The sequence below is a fragment of the Lycorma delicatula genome, chromosome 3 (genome assembly GCF_047948215.1).
Source record: "Lycorma delicatula isolate Av1 chromosome 3, ASM4794821v1, whole genome shotgun sequence".
NCBI classification, from domain to species: domain Eukaryota; kingdom Metazoa; phylum Arthropoda; class Insecta; order Hemiptera; family Fulgoridae; genus Lycorma; species Lycorma delicatula.
Window position 1 is genome coordinate 198104791 of NC_134457.1, and position 22850 is coordinate 198127640.

The window sequence follows — 22850 nt, forward strand, 5'->3', positions numbered from 1 at the left end:
GAGTAAATTCATTTAACAAATATTATTAATAAGCTAGAATTAATATTCTGAAATATAAATCATCAATGAATTACAAGACAGATTAATAGATAGCAATTTTCTTTAGTTTTGCACAAGTTTAGAAAATGTAAATACATAATAGAAGTTCAACAGTTCTGGGATGTCTGAAGCAGTGTTGGGATGGCTAATAGTACAATGGGGAGGAGAGTGTACTGCTATAAGACATTTAAAGGTAACAAGAAACCAGATGCCAGTCCAGAAATCCATTCTGATTGTGCATAAACTGATCTCTCTAAATTTTGAAAAGTAATACAGAACTTTGTATACATTAAGAAAAAAATCTGATCATAAGTTTCAAATTTAACATATATATATATAGTATATTCTACAACACCAAACCCCCTTCTGAGCCTAATCATCCCATTCAATTATATTGTTTTTATATTACCACGTTGTGGCATTTTTCCTTTTCGTCTCCAGTAAATCTATTTAAATTATCAACAATTCTAATATTGAAAGATCATATTCCTTGAATGCCAATAAAACTATTCCAAACAACATTGTGAATTATTTTATATGCTAATGTATTTTTCAAATTACCCAATTTAATATCGCATACTGTTAATACCACCACATTAAAACAATAAACCTCAAATTTTCATGAAACTGACAAAAATTTAATCAGAAAATCTTATTTTTAAGATCTATGCCTTCATACTTTTTGTATGTCCAGGAACATATGTTGAGCATACTAGATGATACTGTCTGGGCATTATTATTATTATCTAGATACTAGATATATCGGTAAAGGTTAAATTAAATCAAATTTTTTTTTTTGTTAAAATATCTGGGGAAAAAATCCGGTTATATAGGGATATCAAAACAAAAAAGGGAATTTTTACAGCTCAAAATTTTTTTCTACAGTTTCAAGGTCAAAGGCGTGGTTCAACAGTGTTTTAAATGATCACCAAATCTTAAACTACCTTATTTTGTTTATTTTTATACTTCAAATATAATATTCACTACTACAACTGTTAAGAGACGTACAGCACACTGTCAACATAGAAATTCACTAACATAAAATATAAGTAAGTTTTTTATATTATTTATTTTTACTCTCTTTACAATAACTTACTTTTAAGCAAAGCAATTAATCTTTAGTATTACAACATCATTCATTATGTAATCATATCATATCAAAAAATAAACTTCTTTCACCTGAGGACCACCAAGAACAAATGCTCCACATGGATTAATGTGTACAATTGTATCTGAATCAAGGTATTTTTCAGGAATGACAGCTTTAACAACTTTCTCCAATACTGCTGCTCTTAGATCTTCAAGTGAAATTTTTTCTGAATGCTGAACTGATACCACTACAGTATGCACTCTCTGAGGGACACAAGCACCCGCAACAAAGCAATACTTACAAGTAACCTAAAAAAAATTCAAAATTATTTATTAGACTTTCAGTAACAATCATAATCTATAGCCATTATAATCTTTTCAAGATTTTATTGCCTAGGCACAAATAAATAAACTACCCTATTCATTAACCCTACTGGCCTAGTCAGAAAAAATCATTTTGAACACGCAAAGAATAAAAAATAAATAAATCCATTAATAAAATTTTATAAAAGTAAGGTTATATAAAAAGTAAAGAAAAACTAAAATATTACAGGCAGAAAATTTAAACAATAGTGTTTTAAAAAAATAATTCATGCTTTGATCTTATTTTTTCTAATATAATTTTCAATGCAAGTAATAAAAGTACAAAATTTTAAAATTTTGGTAATCATGAGTTTTCATAAGTTTTATTATATTTACAATGTTCCAATAGTAGTGTGCAACACCAAATTTAAATTCACTAACTTTCTAACAACAATTTTCTACGGATAGTGATCAATTGTTTTAATTATACAGATGTGACAGAACTGATTAAAGATTGACACCAAAAATATATACCGGTAAATAAGAAGTGTTTTTAAAGTTGGTCTGTGGAGCAATCCGAAGTATTTGGTAGCCATGGAATGAGCATCATCATTTATTTTTAAACATGATCACAAATTTACTGTGTTTCAACTTGAAGTTTAGGTGTTGTTTTTTTAACAAAGAAAGAAATGTAAGGGCGATTGTAACATAACAAACAATTTTAAACAGAGTATGAAAGTTTAGATAACAGCTTCTGTAGTGCTGAAGAAGAATTCTGGCCATTATGAACAGTTTGCATCCCAGAAAATGTGGCGTGAGAGCACCCCTATAGCAAAGTCAACTAAATTCAGAATGTCAGATGATGTTACATACAGGTTTATATTTTCATCCATTTAAAATTAAAATGATTCAAAAATTACTACTCTCTTTCAAGATTTTCATTCGTGAACAGAATTTTGTACAAAGCTCTTAGAAAGATTTACACAACCACAATTTTTATTCAATTTAATAGTTTCAGATGAGGTCCATTTTCATCTAAGCAAGTGCGTCAGTAACCAAAATTACAGATAGTGGACGAAGGAAGATCTGTGTATACTGCATCAATCTTCTTTATATAGTAAGAAGGTGCTAAATTTGGAGAATAGTAAATTCATTTGGGATTTTAGGTTGCATTTTTAGATGACAATGGAAGAGCAGTAACAGCTGAGATGTGATCGTGCTAGACAAATTTATCTTTCAAATACTAAGATATCACACTGATTTATACTCATTACAGTCTCAACAAAGGTAGTGCAACATCTCCCATGACATGACTCACAATGCAGATGATTGTGTTCAGGACAATGTCACGATTCATAATGGTGATCTAACTTCACACTCATCTGATTCATCACAATGTGATTACTTTTTATGGGGATACTTAAAACATGTCTATAAGAATCTACCTCACAGCATAACAGTTAAAAAAAATCACAATTGTGACTTGATAGATTACACTAGAAATCCTGAGAATGAATATTGACTCTCTCAAGTGGTGTGCAAAGACTTGTTTGTTTAACAATGAGTTCATCTTAGAGATGTTATTTTTACAACAGTAGTCACATAAAATTATTTTCTATACTTTCTAATTATTTAACTATTAATTTATATCTAACAATAACTTACCTCTATTACAATCTTAAACTACCTAATAAATTTTGGTGCAACTTATAAAACATAAATAAAGGATTATTGTAAAGCCAAAAAATGTGAAATGTGAATTCTGCACATTTCACTATAACCAAAAATGGTATACATAACTAAAGGGTTTTAATACACAATGCATAAATTAAGTTAAAAATTTATTCACCTGGGTTTTTGTGTCAGGCCTTGCCCACCAAAATTCACCACTTCGTCTGAGCTCTGCGACTTTCTGATTCAGTTTATGAGCTAAAACTACAGTCAATGGCATATATTCAACAGTTTCGTCAGTAGCATACCCAAACATGAGCCCCTAAGAATATTAAAATAAAATACATTAATTAGTATAAAATAAAAATTTGTTCTCAAGTTACAAAACAGGCAATACATCCATCAGATGACCAAATGTTTCACACCTAATCCACTATGTAACCCTAAAATAAATTGGAGATATATGAACACTTACAAATAGGGAAAAAACTCTCTCTCTCTCTCTCTATATATATATATATATATATATATATATATATATATATATATATATGTGTGTGTGTGCGTTTCATTTTCACTTCAGAAATAAAACTTAAATAAGCAATAGAGAGAGTAAAGTTTTTTAATATAAGCCTTTTATAAACTTACTACAAAGTTATAAATATAGCAACAAATTTTCTTATTTTTTAATATATATATATTAACACTCATGATTATTTTCATACAATTCCAAAAACATACCATAATAAAAAAATACTTCTGGCTGTTGAATGATTATAGTTTAGAACTAATTGCTAACATTCATGCAATACATTTATCACAATAAAGAATAAAAATATACACTTTCCTATATGAATTTTTGTTAAATGATAGTAAGCTTATGTTTATTAGAGATAAACAATTGTACCAGCTGATTTTTTTCATCTAGTGCTGTACTAAAGGTGTAAATCTATCTCGTACTAGTACACTCAAGGTAAAAAATTTAATAATCCATCATTGGATACAGTCTAATGATTAGTTCCATTTATAAATAATGTTTATTTTTTATTATAAACAAATGATTACTCATTCAAATAAATCACATGAATTCTGCCATTATAATCAATAGCATACATGCATATACATATATATATAGTTAATATAAATATTCACAAGTATTATTATAATGTAGTGACTTTTATTCTCGAATTTACATTTTGTGTTCAAATAATTTTCTGTGTAAATGTATATAGTGGCTTTGTTTCAATATTATGTGCACAGAAATTTCTGTTAGTTATACAAGAATTGCATGGATAAATCTCTTATTATTTAGGTGCATATTACAAAATTCAAAATTAATTGGAAAATTTAATCATGGTCCAAGAAGAACTACTTAATTTTTATTAGATTACATGACCAGCGAAGCTCAAGAAAATAGTTTTTTCCATGACTCTAAAAAAAATGTATAACTCGCATAAGTCTTGTTGGTTAGTTCAGTCAGTAAAATTAAAATTCCACTTAAATGGACTGAAAGCAGTGAATGCTCCTTATTCAGTGCTCCTAAGAAGGTAAAGCCAGATCACTAATTTAGATTCACAAGACCAATCCGGCTATTCACTGTATGGAAAACAATGTCTAATTAACTAAGTGCATTTTATTTTAGCATTGCCTAAATTGGCTTTAAAATTCAAGGAAGAAAATATATTCAGTAGAAGTAGATAGTCTCAGAAAAGTACTCTATTACCTAGGATTTACATGGTGAAAGAATAAAAGACATCCTGACCCCCCCCTCATAAAGAGGAAACGCCCTCCTTGTGATGATCTTGGTCACCACACCACCCCATGGTTCATAGCCCTGGTGGGTTTAGAGGGTCTTTTAGACCCTCTAAACCTGATAACATATCACAACTATCAGTGTTTTGCCTCAGTCAGCATGCCACCGATGCAAATGTCTCTGGAGACATTTCTTTTAGTGTAAATAACTTACTGTTGCCTTCATATAGCTTCTTCCAATATTGACCACTACTATTACTTATAATCTCCAACTATCAAATTAACAATCCTTTTGCACCTTCCTCTAAATATCAAAGGTTTCACACAAACCTATTCCCATATCTAACTTAAATATTATTCTACGCACTCAAATCATTATCTGATTGATACTTTCAGCAAAAATTTCAATCTCATACCAAAATGACAATTTCGTCTTATTCTGGTCTACTTTTGAGAGTGAGGTCAATATGGCTACACCCTCCCAAAATGCAGCTCCGGTAAATATCTCAGCTAACTAGGGCTTGATGCCAAAACATCTGTCTTAGCGATGTAAGCACCCTAGCCACCCAGTTTACTACTACTGCTCATAATTTGATGCTTAAGCTAGCTGTTGAAACATTTGTACAAGAGTTTGCTCAGCAAATTAACTAAATAGAAGAAAATGTACATCTGTGATAAAATTATAGAGGACTAATAAAAGAAATAAGATTCATTTATAATGTATTAAAGTAATGAAACAAAGTTCATCAGACAACTACACAGAGGGGTCCAAAAAAATGTACTCATTATCTGAAGTCTGCATCTCGTAACAAATTTCATTTGATGTGACAATTACTGACACTGAGAGGGTTATGGTATGTGTTCGAAATGACCACCAGCAGCTTCTATACAATGCCCGCGGTGCCAAACTACACACAGACTACTGGCGTAATGGCAGCACTTAACTCTATGATTTCTTTCATGTAGCTTATTGCTGGTTTTTGTTGATACACGTCATTCTTGACAGTCCCCCAGAGATGTCAAATCAGGAAACCAAGGAGGATATTCAACAGCACCTCTTCGATCCACCCACTGACGGGTAGAGTTTTATAGAGGTACAAACTGACATCTTGATGGTAGTGAGGTGGGGCTTTGTCTTGTTGCACGTAAAAAAGTTCAACACCATAAAGGTTTTGGATGGCAGGCAAAATCCTTGTCTGAAGCACATTGAGATACGCCTCACCAGTTACGATACCCTTAAAGAAAAAGGGACCAATCAAACCAAATAACAATCTCCAGTAGATTTACTGCGCTGTCGTATTTACTGTGAGCCCAGTACACACAATTGTGGTGGTTCACAGTACCATTAAGTCTGACTTGTGCCTTGTTGGTCCACATAAACTTCTCTGCAAATTCCTCATCATTGCCAACCATGTGCTGAAACCATTCACAGTACTCCACCCTTCAATCTCGGTTGTCCTCATTTGGTAGCAGTCGTGGAATGTACACTTTCCACTCTTCAGAATGCGTCTTACACTTGACCGGCTCACCCCACTTTTGCACGTTCCCTGGTTCACTGATTTTTGTGCTGATCGTGTGAAATGTTGCAACACCACAGCACTGGATGTCAGACTTGTAGCTGTTCATGGTCAGCCAGATCTTTCCTTGTTTCTAACTCTCTCTGGCACTGCCATTGTACCTTGTGAATGTTTTCGTACTTCCAGTACCATTTCAACAAACCGTAAGTGAACCTCAGCCATTGTTGCTACACTGGCTAATATGACTGGCTCATTCCATCACCAACCACCTGTGCATGCACAGCATAAATCACCAGCTCTGCCTACCATGACAAATTTTTAATTCCTTACACTACACAATATTAGACTAGCGAATGTTAAGTCTTTTTGTTTATATACTATTTAATTACAATCAGTGAGTTCATTTTTTTGGACCTCTGTGTATATCACAAGTTGATTTTTCCAATATATCTTTATAATTCAACTTTTTTGAAGTAAAATACTTTTATATAGTTAGAAAATTAAAATTAAGGTAGATTAAGTACTTTAATTAAACAGAATGTTTAATTAAGATGATAAAATATAACACTGTAGACGTTGATATCGGTTGAAGACCGCGATGGGCACCAGCCTTCGGGGGCGGGTGGCAAGGGTGTCTAGTATTGCTGTCACCGGTGGCTCCTGCGGAATGCATTCATACTGATGCATTCATATTGCATTCAATGCATTCATATTGATCCGCGGAATGCATTCCTGCTGTCTGAGACCGGCATAGCTATAGTGTAAATTCGGAGCTGTAAATGTCGCAAATACAGTTAAATAGTGTCTGAATGTGTTATGTAAATATAGGTGTGAATGAGAACTGTGCCTGTGATGCGGGTGGTGCTAATGTTATGCCTTTACGTCAATCTTAGCACCACCCTGCGTGAGGGAGTGGGTCCCACTGCATAGGCAGAGAACCCCACACAACAAGTATGTGTGGGCTGCTGGGCATTTGGTCAGGCAAAAATGTCAGTGGATGGAGTCAGATATGGATGATTATACATACTTGCAAACTATACATACCAAAATAGGCATTATTTCACAGTGTTAATATGAAAAAACCAAATGATAACCGTTATGAAGCAAAATTTAACATATTTCAGAATTTTATGAAACTATTACAGCAAAAAAACCTACAAGCAATGAAATTTATGAATAGTTTTTATAGGAAGTGCCTTTGTAGATTTTCAAAAAGCTTTTGATGGGGTAGAATGGTGTATTTTGTTTAAGATGCTAAGGGAAGTAGACGACACAGACAGAAGGATTATTTGGAGTCTAAGAGGAAAGGGCTGATGTAGAATCCAGAGGAGCATAAGCAACAGACAAACATTTAAGACAAGGTTGCTCCCTTTCATTAGTACTTTTCAATAATTACATCAAAAGAAATATCTTATCTAGATGGGATATGAGGGAGGTTGCACTCGAAAGGTGAGAAAATAGATATGCTTAGATTTGCAGACGATATCTTGGTTTTAGCAGAAAGTAAGGAAGAGTTGATAGAAGTTCTACGAGGGATGACTAACACTCTTGCTACTTACAACAAGAAAATTAATTGTAGTAACATAAAAATACTTGTTGCTAGCTAACATGATGCGAAACCTCATGAAATATTAAAACACATCTAGGAAGTGTTATAGATTTTACATACTTGAGTAGAAAAATTACAACTGATGGTTGTAGCAGGAAGGATGCAATAAGCAGGATAAACCAAGCAAAAGCAGCTTTCAATAAGAAAGGGAAATTGTTTACAATAAATAATATTAACCTGAAATTAAAGAAATAATTGCTAAAAACTTGTATGGAGTGTACTACTATAAGAACTGAGTTTTGGACACTTGGGAGGATGGAAAGAAGGAGGCTTGAAGCCTTTGGTGTAATTGAACTATCTAGAAGATAGATATTACGGACAGAGAAAGTAGAAAATGAAAAGATTTTTTAAAAAATGTGAAAACCACAATGCTTGATCGATTACATGAAGAAGAGAAGAAATAACTATATTTTTACATGTGTTTAGGCAATCATACAAACAATTTAAAAGACTAGCACTGGATTGAGAACTATGTAACTACTGCAAACCAACCTGCAAGTTGCTAACCAAAGATTAGAAAATTTATTTGGCTAATGCCTTATTAAATTAGTTCTATATATACTAAGAAATACCTAAGTTGTATATCATTAGTTGTATATATGCCTTAAGAGAGTAAAGCACTTGTAACTAACCCTAATAAATTTGGTATATTAGACTGTAGTGTAGCTTTACAATTCTTATTTTTGTAGCATAGCAGATGAGATGTTCATACATATAGGCCATCTAGTTGATAACATATACATACAGGTATTTGAAAAATGATATCATTATATGATTATGTGCTCTGTCATGTCTGTTGACATAAATTCCATTTTTATTCCCAGATATAATTTAAGGCCCTGATAACACCCCAATCCCACTTTTAAGATATCTAAATTTTAACTCTTCTTTTGCTCCCCTTTTTGCACCTACTGATCCTTTCAGTACTCTTTCAATCAATCATCTTATATATGACTCTGCCAGTTTTAAACTTTTCTATTCCGAATTGTTCTAATTAAGCTTGTTCTCGTTAACTGTTCTCAGTGCTTCATTTTGTCCATCTCAACTTCAATCTTTATCATACCTGCAATCTTTTCCATTTTTCTTTGCCGGAAAACATAGTGGAAGAACACAGTAGTACAACATACAGCCAATGAATACAAACAACAATGAAAATTTTTCAGAAGGAAAGCATTTTGAGTAATAAGATTTGAAGAAAACAGTGACTTATTTTTCCCAATGGTGGTGAAGAATATGATCCTTAAATATAAGGATAATATGATCCTTAAATATAAGGATAATATAATATAAGGATATATATAATATAAGTCCTTAAATATAAGTGTCTATATAGAAAAGTAGTTTGAGGTTAGTTAATGAAAAAAATCTTTGAGTTATTTTAGTATTAAATAAAAATCTAGTATTGAATAATTCAACATACACTTCTGAAACTATTATTAATACTCTTCGACATAAATCTGTTTTTTTTTTTCAATTTCACATCACTGTGTTGGATATATATAAATCTAAATCTGACCTTCTGTTCTAAACAATTCAATTTTTTAAAGAAATTAAGTTCACTACACATTGTATTACAACAAAATGTAGATTGCACACACTTATATAAAACCAAATTATAAGAAAAAATTGGATGTGCTAAATAAAGTCCATATTTATTTAAATACAAACATATGAAATAAGTGAAATAAATATATTAAATAAAATAAATTGCTATAAAAAGTTCACAATTCAGAAGCCTTTATTGAAAATTATTTGAGGTATATATTTTTAATTAGAATAATTTAAAAATTTATCTCAATTTTGTTTCCCTAAAAGAAATTCTTTTAATATTTTATATAAAAATTGATGGGAAAATTTTTCAAATTGTTCAGCAAGTAATTAAATACAGCAATGGAAGCATAAGATCTTTTCTTTTAAGCCAAAGTATTGTGTTGAGATACATGAAAACAGTTCAGTAGTCCGATTTGGTAAAGGTGGATACTGTAATCTTTGAAGAATAAGTTACCATTCATTTCAGCAACGATTGCACATTCATAAATATTAACAAAAGAAGGGCTAATTAACAAATTAATTTTAATTTTCTTATAACAGGTCTGCATGAATCACTCTTACTGGTGCAAATTAATGATCTGAAAACTGCCATTTTTTTATTTTAAAAACTCATACTACTTTTTTGAGAGCCATAAGTGATGATGACATACGAGAATACCAGCTGCAGGGTGTACCTACAGCATGGCTCCGCAGCTAGATTCTCTGGGCGACGTCTCAAAATGGGATTATTAGGTGTCCAAAAAATTGATTACCTCTTGTGTAAAAATATTTTTTTTTGAATGATGAAAATTGATATAAAGAAAGTTAAATTAGAAATTTAACTTTAAAAATTGATACTAACGAATTAGGATTTTCCACTACTGATCGGTACATTCCAGTGCCTACTTTTTAGTTTATCTACTGGTTTATTTATCACATAAATAAAAAATATGTAATTTTTTTTTTAAAAACACCACTCTAATTAAACACATAGAAGGTGAAAAATAATTTCCTAAAATTCTAAAGTATAGTCCAAAAATTATTTTTTACATTTTAGTTTGTTTAACTTAAGTGTTGTTTTAAACATTTTTTATTTTATACTTTATAGTCTTCACAAGTTTATACTTTACAGCTGCACTAGTGCACAAGTTTGAGCATATTTAGCAAAAGATTGGACTGCAATCAAAATATAGGGCTAACGATTTAATTTCCGGATAACCAAGATAAAGTTGATCAAGAGTTCAGCCGATGCATTAAAACAGTTAGCGCTTGACCTGCTGATAGATACACATTTTGAATTGTGAAAATCAGATGAGCGGTTATTTTGATACAGTGGTACACATCACACCCCTCCCCAATTTATGAACGGTGCCCCAGGAGGCACTTGAAAATATTATCTGATGGGTACCACTGTGAGTAGGTGAAGTTACAGTGAAGGGGGGAGGTTAAAATGTTTATCTGATTGCTAGGAACTACCATTTTTGAGATAATTGCAATTTTCACCCAAAAATCTGGTTAAAAAGCAATAAATTTTTCCAAAACTTCAATATATAATAAATACAAGTATACACCTGACCACCACAAGAAGTATACTAACAAATTGGAATTTTCTGCTAGTGATCGGTGCATTCCGGTGCTAAGCTAAGGGCGCACACACAGACACACAACAAATGCAGTTTAGTAGGGTAGGATAGTAGGTATAACAAGCTTAGGATGACAAGCTTAGAGTTTTATTAAGGCATTTCAGACCACAACAGTATAGCTTGATTTTGATACAAACAGTATAGCTTGATTTTGATACAAACAATATCAGTTAAATGATGCAATTGCAATTTTACAATCATGATCTGAACGACTGTTATCTGCACAAAAGGATCAAAAATTATTTTTTGGTAAATTTGTAAAAATGATCTGTACAGTTGGGCGAAGTCCTTGTAATTCTGGTTGGCTGGGGGATAGAAATATTTGGACCAGCTAACTCAGAGTTAGTAGTTCATTTGTCACAAGAGTAGGAGCATCTAGAAGGTTAACATTAAAATCACCACACACCATGACATTGAATTTAGTTTCTAATAGTTTATGTGGAAAAGTTTTAAGAGAACCAATCTTGAAATGGTGAAGCTGGTAAAGGATGTCAGAGTATAACACCCTTTTATGGCTCACCTTCCCAATCTTCTTTGCAAAACAAAGGAATCTGCATCAGCAGCCTATTAATGTAATTTATATCATTGATAATGACAACATGGTTGCCCGAAGAAAAATCCTTTAATAAATCTTCTGCATCATGAAGTACAAGGCAGAGATCCCACGGCCTAACCACTGAAGTCACACGGTAGTGCAGATTCTACTTAAGGCCAGCTAAGTCCATCACATGGCTTTCACCAAGCAAAAGAACTTTACAGAGCTGAGTGGCTCTTCACTGCCATCTTATTCTTGATTTGACGGTGAAACTAATATTCTTGTATTAAAAAATAATCATAAAATGTATTATACTTCTTAAAATGAAAGGAAAGACTAACTTTATAGTCACTTACCTTATCAGTACAAAACAAAAAATTGGAGAAGAAAAAAACGGGCTGACTAAAATGTAATACGCACAAGAATATAACATCAACTTTTTTTTTACAAACAGATGCTGGCCTTAGTATCTAGTAGTAGAGGATTGAAATCCTCTACTACTACCATTTCAAAACTTACCGACCCATGCCCTCCTCTCAATTTCTGTAGGTATCCATTTCTAAGGAGTAGAGTACTACTGATATGTCAACACAACTGCAATAATTGAATCTTTATCAGCAAAAAGTTAACGCTATTGACATATATCATCTAAAACCTTATAAAACTGTTGATCAAAACAGGCAATAAAATATTGTCCATCAGCTGGTAAAGCGAGCATTGAAGATGAACCTTGCAATGGTTGACCGAGTTTTTGTGACTAATGAAAAGCACCATGATTCATACTAAAACACAAGTTAGAAGATGTGTGTGCTGTGCTTGACAATCCACATGGCTGATAATTATGCAACACAATGCTTGGCCAGACACATTGTACGCAACCGTTGAGGGTCTTGTGAAATTGTAATTTGAACCTATTCCACATCTTCCATACTAAACAGATTTGGTGCCATGTGATTTTTTCACTCCTTTTTGAAATTAAAGAAGGATATTAAAGGCATTCATTTCACCACTGATGATGAACTGAAGGACGAAATGAGGTCATGGATCAAAGAAAGACTACCAGCAATTTTCATTTATGCAATGAGAAAACTGGTTTACCAGTGGGAGAAATATGTAGCTAAATTAGCAACTCGTAGGAAAAATAAATGTAAGTTTTTGTAGCAAGTAAATGTACTTTCATGTCATATTTATTTAATTTGCAAGTTAAAAGCATATATGGGTTACATTTTGGCCACCTTTAATAGGTTGAACTTTCTGTATAGAATATATCCCACAAAAAAATGATTTGGAAACTTTTTATATGTGAAAAAAATGTTAATTCTTTAGGTAGAATATTTTTGAACCCATGTAATACGCTATGTTTCAGTGTACTGCAAAGGATTTATTCGTTTTTAATACGGTAAATCAAGAAAATATTCATAGGAGTAATCACTTTTAAATAGCCCATGCATGGTATTGAGATAGTAGAATGTTACATACTAATTCAACAAAATTTTTTTCTGTCTTCATAAAATTAATTATAAAAAAATAAATGTTTTTACATTATTTTAAGGACCAAGAAAGCTATAGGTATAATCAATAATAAATTTGTACTTTCCATCAACAGACAAATGTTTTAATACTCTACAATCCCATATCCAAAAAATAATATATAACTACTTTCCAAATAATGGACACTTGTAATGAAAAAATTTATGTTCATTTTCCTTAACATCTTTATATGGATAATACCATTTTAATTATTTGCTAAGAATATAACAAAAATGCAGAAAATGTTTTAAATTTCCTTCACAATGAAATGTGTTATTTACAGTATAATGCCATTTTATAGTTATTTGAAATTCTGTACAATTAAAACCTAAAAAAAACAGCAAATGTAATGGTACAAAATCTGAATGAAAAAATGTATCATTTTAGGAAAAAATTACAAGATAAAAATCTTGTAAAGTGCAATCAAGAGTAAAATTTTCATCATGTCTAGCCTAAATTGAGATATAGCTCCTGATCATTGTCTATTTCCTCATTCTCTTCTGATCCTCATTCCCAATTAAACTTTCAATAGTGTCAATAACCCATAAATATTAGTAATCACTATGGCAGATTAATACTTTTGGACCAGCAAATCCTGAATTATTATCCCAAAATGAACTTAACACACATTAATGTACAAAGATTTACAGTGTCATTTGTTACAATCCTTGATGTTTACTGAATATTGGAATTGAATAAGTCTAAATGATTTCTGTTGTAAGATTAGTATAACTTTCCATTTTTATTGTGGCTATACTAATTTTTTTTGAAAAGGGGACGAAGACTCAACCTTAAAAAAAAGATTTTACAAAAATAAAAAAACATTTATGAAAAAATTCTGTGTGATTAATTAAAGCAGCAGAAGACACTTGCCAGCCTACTTTTAACGTGAATAACAAAATTATTTAATTAGTCTTTGTTCCGTACAATAATAAATAGGCTGATATCCAAAAATAGTTAATATGACGTATAATAATGAATTTTGTATATAAAAAATTCCATGCCTGACTGGAACTAGAACCCAGAACCTTCAGATGAAAGGCAGAAATGAAATCACTCTGCCAAGGAGATGGCAAAAATCTCCATTGACAACCATACACTGGTTACATCTCAGGTCTATTCTGCCAAAAATCTAGCAACAGAAGTGGTCTTTTTTTTACATTAATTATAGAATAAATAAGTAAAATATAATGGCATCAAGTTTAGAGATTAACACAGATGTGCAAGTGAACAGTTTTATTTATAAAATCAGGCAAGTATTATCATGAACCTCAACGTTTGCATGAGGTGTAAATAACCTTACATTTAATCTACCTTCCAGAGATGAAGTTGAAGTATTTTACTAAATGAATAAAGAATATAGAAATTTAAGTTATTAAACCTGTAAAAAATTATACATATGCATAAGTTCATCACCTTCACTAAAGGTATAATGTTCTAAAGCAGTATAAAATATTTCTTCAATTAAAATAATACTTTTTGAGAAAATTTATTTTTTTTGTTAAAGTTTAAAATTATTATTATAAATAAATAAATAATAATAATAATTTATAATAATAAATTATTTTTTTTTAAGTTAAATATTTTTAAAATAAGTGTCAGAAAAAGCTGAATGAAATAACACAAGTAAGCTATGTGAATATCAACTTTCCATAGAACTATTTAGAGAAAGTATTTTTTCATTCAAAAATTGGTAATTATTATTGAAACTTTTTGTTTGTTAAGCATGCAATTAAAATAACTAATATTAATAAATTTATCATACATAAATGGATTTAAAATTTTCTGTTTTTATAAACTTACAACAACCCGTAGTAATTTTTACCAACTGATAACTGAAAAATGGGTTGTGTAAAATGTATACCTTTAGATACTAACGGAAAATAAAGAAAAATAAATAAAATTGTCTTGAGTTAATAATAAGATAACTACCCTATTTTCAGGAAATTCAATATAAAACATGAACCTTAGTGCCTGAATAAAAATATGTTTTGCTGCACACTTCACTGCTTAATAATTATTTCTAAAAATAACCACTCTCACAATTTGCTGGGAAGAACTTTCTGATATAAGAAAAATGCGAAACAATTTTATAAGAAAAGAGTAAAGAGACAAATTATTAGGTACTAGAATGTAGAAATGAAATGAAAATTTAATAGAGAAGTATGTTTGGGAAATCAAATAAGAGTAGCTTTGAATTTTTATTACTATGAAGCTACCCTTAAACTTACTGGTGTAGATATAACATGACTAGTAATAAAACTATTCACTATTTAAAAAAGTTCATTGTTAACTTAACAGCATCTCCAACACTGCACTAATATGCAAATAAGAAATTATTTTTTTTAAGTACATAGGAACAGAACACACCAGTCTTAATATATAAAAACATGCTAAATGAATTAATTCTCAGCACATGCATTTAGTAACCGCTATAAAGAAATCTCGCATTAGGACTTACTGGGAGATATATAATGATTAATTTTTCAAGTGGGTATCAAAATTCTGTGCTGTAGTAAAATAGTAGAAACAACTGCACACCTGGTTGCAACACTGCTATTTTTACTAAACAATTTACTACCACATTTTTTTATAAAGGAAATTTTTTGTACTAAGGGGTTCTCATTACCTACAGAATATAAAAATTTAATGATAATTTTGAGTTCTATCAAATACTGTAATAACTACCATAAAAATGGAAGTATTAGTTTCCTAATACCCATAAATGTATCATAAAAAATAGAATGCTAGAATTCATTCAGTGATCAGGACTTTTTTTAAAATGTATCTTAATGAGCTATTCACATGAAGTGCCAAATCATGAGTTAAGCAATAACCGTGCAATGCAACAAATATAAATAATACTTTATTTCTTTTCAACTTATTCATGTTCTAACAGGCATTTAGAAATACTTAAACCAATGAAATGTTAAATTAAGCTTAATAAAAGTAAATGCTATTAAAATAATTGAATTGTTTAAGTAATGTTACTAAAGTGTAATGCATGTGAATTTCAATGATCACAAAAATATAAATTAACATGCATAATTATGGTCAAAGTGAAAAAGTATGTAGAGTGTATAAATAAACCTAAAATTAAAGTTTTTTATATTATATATTTAGGTTAAGTCACATATTGTTTTTTTTAAATTTTTTATGTTATATGTAGCTTAAATACATATTCTTGTTAAATATGAATGATTGTGACATTTTTTCTTATAGCTAATGCAAAAATATTAACAAAAGCGATTATCTCAATACAAAACATTTTCTTTTTACCTGATCCCCAGCACCAACTTCTTCCAAAGGTCGATTCTCATGCACACCGGCAGCAATATTAGGCGATTGTTGATCGATGGCTAACATTACACAACATGTCTTGTAGTCAAAACCTGTTCAGACACATTCAAGACAACCACGAAAGCTACATGAAATTGTTAACAATACACCCACAGCTAAACTTACACAAACATACAACAAGAAACAAATTTACTGTATATGAAATGTTTATGAATTTATTAAGTTTTTCATACGATATAATCTTGGATTAATTATAAACATAAAGCAAATTGATGTGAATAATTCATCAAAATAAGTTTTGTGAAAAAATGAATATTACAAAGTATTATCAACCACCACAAGTAGTAGTTCACAGCCAATGTACTTGATTTTTTGCTTCTGGCCATTGTTTGTAGTTTTTGTGGGCTAAAAGGTTTTTCTGAATTTCATACTGTCAAAAAATATTGAATTTATAGGCTGAGCTGTGTAAGCTTTTCCAATTGTTTTTAACATTTTCAGCAGCAGTGTCCTATATTCATTAGTAAGTAGGTTGTGATGGATTTTGATTCTCTTATAGAGTAGTCATCCAGGTATTAGGTTATTGATAAAAATACATCATGTCTTGCCTGAGTAAATATTGCCAAACAAGTATGTAAACACCAGCAGTTGTGTTTTTCAAGTCTTTTTATAAGTACTCTGTTTTGTAATTCACTCCTAATGAAAACAAGTAATCTTGAAAATTTTAGTATCTGAATCTGTTAGAAATACAACAATAATGGTATTCATAAACTTCAACAATTTTTACAGAGTATACTTTTATTCATAGATGCAAGGAAAAATTTCAAGTACTTATGATGAAAATTCTATCTACATTATTAATATATGACATTCAGTCACAATTTAAAACAAATGGAAATAGTTTATGAAGAAAAATATCAAAATACACGTAAACTGTAAGTCCACATATTAAAGAATCAAAATTAAACATAATCTATAAAGTTTCCTATTTTTAATAACCTTTGTGTCAAAAACTGACATAAGTTGCTGCTGGTCACCTTCTTAATTAATTACTGATGGATTATTCATATAAAAAACACTGGCAATAAATATTACTTCTTATATAATCAACATAAGAATTACACTTTCAGAAAAAATCTAAGTAAACATACATTGTTTGAATTACTTCAATGAATGCTGAAATACGATTCTAATTTAACTTTTTGTGATTTTCGGTAGCCAAAATTTGGCCAACAAGTGAATTTTAACTCAGATGCATTATAAATTGATCAGATGAAATATGCACAATACACTTCATTTAAATTTATAATGGATACGAAAGCCATTTAAATTCTTTTTTTTTATCAGAATGACAACTGGCAAATGAATAAAATTTAGGCTGAGAAGGATAAACCCCCTTTTCTGCATAATTACCTTTCTTGACTAAAATAACTACACAGGAAAAATGATTTCTGCAGTTGGTAACAGTCAAATAAATTAAATAATATTATATTGACATTTATATTTTGACATAATTTCAGACAATTGCTTTAAAAATATATATAGTTAAAATGTAAAAATAAGCAGATGTGCATTATGAGCAGATCTGAATTGAAAACAAAAGCTCCAGGTTAAAAAATAATAGGAAATACATAAATAACTGTTCACTTATTCACTTCAATAATGTTTAACAAAACACACTATATATTTAACACTTTTTTGTAGCAAAATTTACATAAAAGTTTGCATCTAATTACTTTAACAATATAATGTATAACTGTGTTCAATATATAAGTAACAGAAAATAGAATTTTATCTTAAAAACCAATTATGCAGCATATGATATCTAACAAATAAGAAAAAAAGGCAGACCCAGGTATAAGGTCAGATAACTCTCACATTGTGTTAAAAGAGGTTATCTGGGTAATCTTCTGAAGGTTTTTATAGCAGAAACATGCTTTCTTTTAATACATATTTACTGAAATTCCAACAATGTAAGTCCAAGAATATTCGTTTTAATATAACATCACATTTACCTAATTATATTTTATAAAAACTATGAACTAACCAAAAATAAATTTAATTAAACCTGTAATATATTTAACTTAAGATTACAGCATAATTCATGCAATAAAAATTTTCCCTTTAAAACCTTACATTTTTTTTTACAACACAAGACCAATGATTACAAGACAAAAATCTCTACTGAACGTTCATGTTCACTAGTTCTGCCCTTGACAAAAAAAAAACCTGCAACATATTACAACATGCAGACAGACAAACTGCTTTTTACGTGCAAATCCCATGAGTAATAACAGAACATTTGCCCATTATTTATCCATATATTTTTGTTTTACTGTACCTGGTCACCAGCACCAATGTCATCTTCCTCTTTATTCTTGTACACACCATCAGCAATGTGTGGTGACTGCTCATCCATAGCAACTAATACATTGCAAGTTCTGAAGTCAAATCCTACACCACAACCCAATTCAATCCAAACTTAACATTTTATCACTGTCTTTTCTTTTTTTTAAAAAAAAAAAACAAAAAAAAACAGGTTTCATTTTCAAGTACTAAATCTACATTAAACTATACTGAATCTCATATTTCATTACTACATATAACTTACTTTAACATAAAGCAATACACATGGTGTGGTTCAAAAGTAAGGGCCAATCAATAACAAAATGAGAACAGTTGAAAAAAATGAAAAATCTATTAATTGTTTCAAATACTTATATATTTACTTTACTTTTATACATAATCACCACTTTGTTTCAAACACTAAACAAACTTGTTTTTACCAAACCCACTGCATAAAATTCTGGAGCCTGGGATTGTAGCTAGTTATGTACAGAAATTCTCAGCTCTTCACTTTCCTCTAATTGTTGAGACATAAGCCAGTTTTTGAGGTATAAGAAGAGATGGTAATCATTGGGTGAGAGATTAGGACTGTAAGGGGATGATCAAAAATCTTTCATCTGAATTTTTAAATCATATTTGTTGTGTATACAAGCTGTGTATTATCGTAAAAACAATTTCTGATCTTAGCGTTCCCTGTTGTTGGTTTCAAATGGCACGACACAGTTTAGAAAGTGTTTCACAATAGACTTGTGAAGTAATGGATGCTCCAGATTCCATGAAATCAATCAAAAGTACACCCTTTTGGTCCCAGAATACAGTTGCCATGATTTTCCTTCCAAACTGATCATGCTTATTTTTTTGGTTTAGGTGAACAAGAATGATGCCAATGAATGGATTTTGTTTCATCTCAGCATTGATGAACAAAATCAAAGTTTTGTCTTCAGTGATGATGTGAGGAAAAATTCATCTCCCTTGTTGTTAATGTGACTGAGAAAAGCATGTGCAGATTTCATTCTCTGATTTTTGTGAGCACTGTCAACATTTTTGGAACCTATCGTACACACAGTTTACATAGCCTAGTTTAAATCATAATTCTCAACACTGCTATCTATGAAACTTCTGGAAATTCCAAAGAAAGATTTACATATCATAAATAGACTATTTTCTTTCACTTTTGCATTCACATGTTCAACAAGACTGTCAGTCCAGACACTAAGCCTGCCACTTCTCTCTTAATCATGAACATTTGAATGGCCTTCCTTAAACTCAGGGCACCATTGCCCCACTTTTCCTTCAATCATTGTGGTACGCCCTTATGTTTCACAAAATTGATTGTAAATCTCAGCTGGATTATATCCTCTTGTGTGTAGAAACTTAATCACTGATTGAACTTCACAAATGGCAGGGATTTGTTATTACCGCACTCATTTTAATGCACTGTTTCGCAAAGGCAAACAACAATGAACTAATGGCAATGTAGCGGTTACAAGCCCAACAGCAGTTAAAAGATGAACATGCGCAAACCAATCAGTGTTGCCAATCACTATTTATGAGACATTGGTCCTTACTTATGAATTGTTTCTCGTAATTTAAAAAAGGCTTGACTATTTTAAGAACTTCCAACCCACCCCCCCTTCAGGCAGGCAAAATACATTTACAATCTATAGATAAATAATTTTTTCAAATAAACTATGCTATTATTTTTTTTAAGATATGTGTGTGTATATATATATATATACACTTTAATAAAAAAAATTATCATTTTAAAAACAAAATAATGTCATCCATTACGAAATTTTTCAATAATTTTATAAAATATTTATATGAATTGCAATGAAGTAAATCTGAATGCAACTTTTTACAATGATCTAAATATGACTTCGTAAGAGATGTGTTAATAAAACAGTGCCACAAGTTATATTTACATTTTAACAAGTGATTCTTAAGACTGGCTAGACACATGTACATATGCTTCTTCAGTCACAGTTTCTCTTGTTCACCGAATGTGAATTTTTAATGCTAAATTATAATTAGGTTCACTTTTACTTCTCCAACTTGTCTGAAAAGCTTGTCATGGCATGTTAATCATGATTCAACAAAACTGCAGTACATCACAATTTTCAAAAATTTTAATGGTTTTTTCCTAATGTATTTATGCTTACTTTCATATTATTGTTAAAACTAAACTGACTACCAGAGATCCAACCCACATATGCGTAGTACTAAATATATAGTATTTACATACAGATTCTGAAAGTGTCTGCTGTTTCATTGAAGGCATAATTTTACCCATTTCAGAAAACATAAAGAAGTGATTTAACTATTTTAACAGTTCTTAATATTCAATTTAGATTTTTATAGAATCAGACAAGTCTGTCTCTTTCTTTTTCTGTTTACCTTCCGGAACCATCGTAAGGTATTACTTCCAAGGATGATATGTATGAAATGTAAATGAAGTGTAGTTAGTTTTGTACAGGTTCAGATCGACCATTCCTTAGTTGTGTGGTTAATTGAAACCCAGCCACAAAAGAACACTGGTATCCACAATCTAGTATTCAAATCCGTATAAAAGTAACTTGCCTTTACTAAGATTTAAACCTAGAATTCTCGATTTTGAAATCAGTTGATTTGCGATGACGAGTTAATTACAAGACCAGCCTGGTAGGCTGACAACAGTCAGTCTTTTTTTTAAACCTGCAGGGTCATCATTAGGTATTGCTTCAGAGGATGAGGTGAATGATTTGTAACATGTGAAAATGCCATGCCTGACCAGGATTCGAACCCAGGACCTCCGGATGAAAGGCTGAGATGCTACCACTTGCACCATGTAGGCTGGCAACAGTCCATCTGTTTTTATGTAAACTCACACTAAATTCTGATAAGAGGATTAAAACTACAAAGTTTTATTTCCTTGTTTACATTCCTACATAAGGAAATCCTTTCTTAAATTCATTAAAGCAAAGAGATTATTAAAGAATTCTGTCACTTAACTGTCATTATTTCATTTGATAAATTTCTTATTCAGTTGGTACCAGAACCTAGTTCAACTTTATTCAGAATAAACAAACTACAAATTGTTACACAATATCTATGTGGACAGCTGAAATCACAGTAACAAAAAACGGTCAGTTACTTCGCACCATGAAATCACACACCACACTCTTACAGTGTTTTCTGCAAGAAGTGGAACTTGTTGCAAATTATAGAATTTGAAAGTTAAAATCTTTTTCTGATATTATATAATCACGGAAATGAACCATATATTTTCAATAAAAATAATTTATTTTCCAAACTAAGAATACACTTTTTAAAATAAACTATATAATATCATTTACAATATACAACAGAATTACAAATTAGACATATCTTATGAATTATATAGATATAATTCTGTTGACCTACAACAGTTTGTACCCGTAGGTTCTAAATGAACTACAACAGGCTCACAAGAGTAACTATAGTTTTTTAATTTAAAACTGTGATGCAATAGATGAAATAATAATTTTTTGATTAATTAATAGTTTGGAAAATTAGTTACTCCTTGAGGACTAGAGAGTTCTGTTTTAGGAGTTACCATCAATTTGATTAAATCATTGAATGAATAATATTAAAGATATGTAAATGAAGACAGAAGTGGCCAAGTAGAAATTTAATAATTACTATAAATTATAGAAACATTAAAGAGATGGAAAATCATTCAGTTTGTTATTAGAAGTCAAAAAGTGATTTACAAAAGCCAGAATAAGTTTTATGCTTCCCTACGGTAATCTGTCAATTTTAGTCACAATTAATTTAAACCTAGACTACCTTTCACAAAATTTGGCAAAAAATTGTTAACCTTTGGTGCCAAATAAGTGAAAAATTTATGAAAACTCCTTCCAGGATCTACGAAGTACAAAATTACCCTTGCTTTGCATATTTCGGTCAAATTCTATATTTAAGAGCCTTATCTCCCCTCCAAATGGGAATGAAAGTGTCCTAGTAGGTAT

At 30.6% G+C, this 22850-nt stretch overlaps 1 protein-coding gene across 2 annotated transcripts in view; it reads right to left on the reverse strand.

Annotated features, from left to right (window-relative positions):
* Sam-S (S-adenosylmethionine Synthetase) overlaps nucleotides 1-22850 on the reverse strand; it is a 113793-nt gene that overhangs the window by 18034 nt on the left and 72909 nt on the right. Inside the window, exons 5-7 of one of the 2 annotated variants that reach the window (XM_075361319.1) lie at nucleotides 16498-16610; nucleotides 3281-3424; nucleotides 1219-1437 (exon numbers count right to left, since the gene is read on the reverse strand). In XM_075361319.1, the coding sequence (XP_075217434.1) occupies nucleotides 1219-1437; nucleotides 3281-3424; nucleotides 16498-16610 (476 nt within the window). Of the gene's footprint in view, nucleotides 1-1218; nucleotides 1438-3280; nucleotides 3425-16497; nucleotides 16611-18856; nucleotides 18970-22850 lie in introns of both variants that reach the window. The other variant, XM_075361320.1, reaches the window with a different exon arrangement.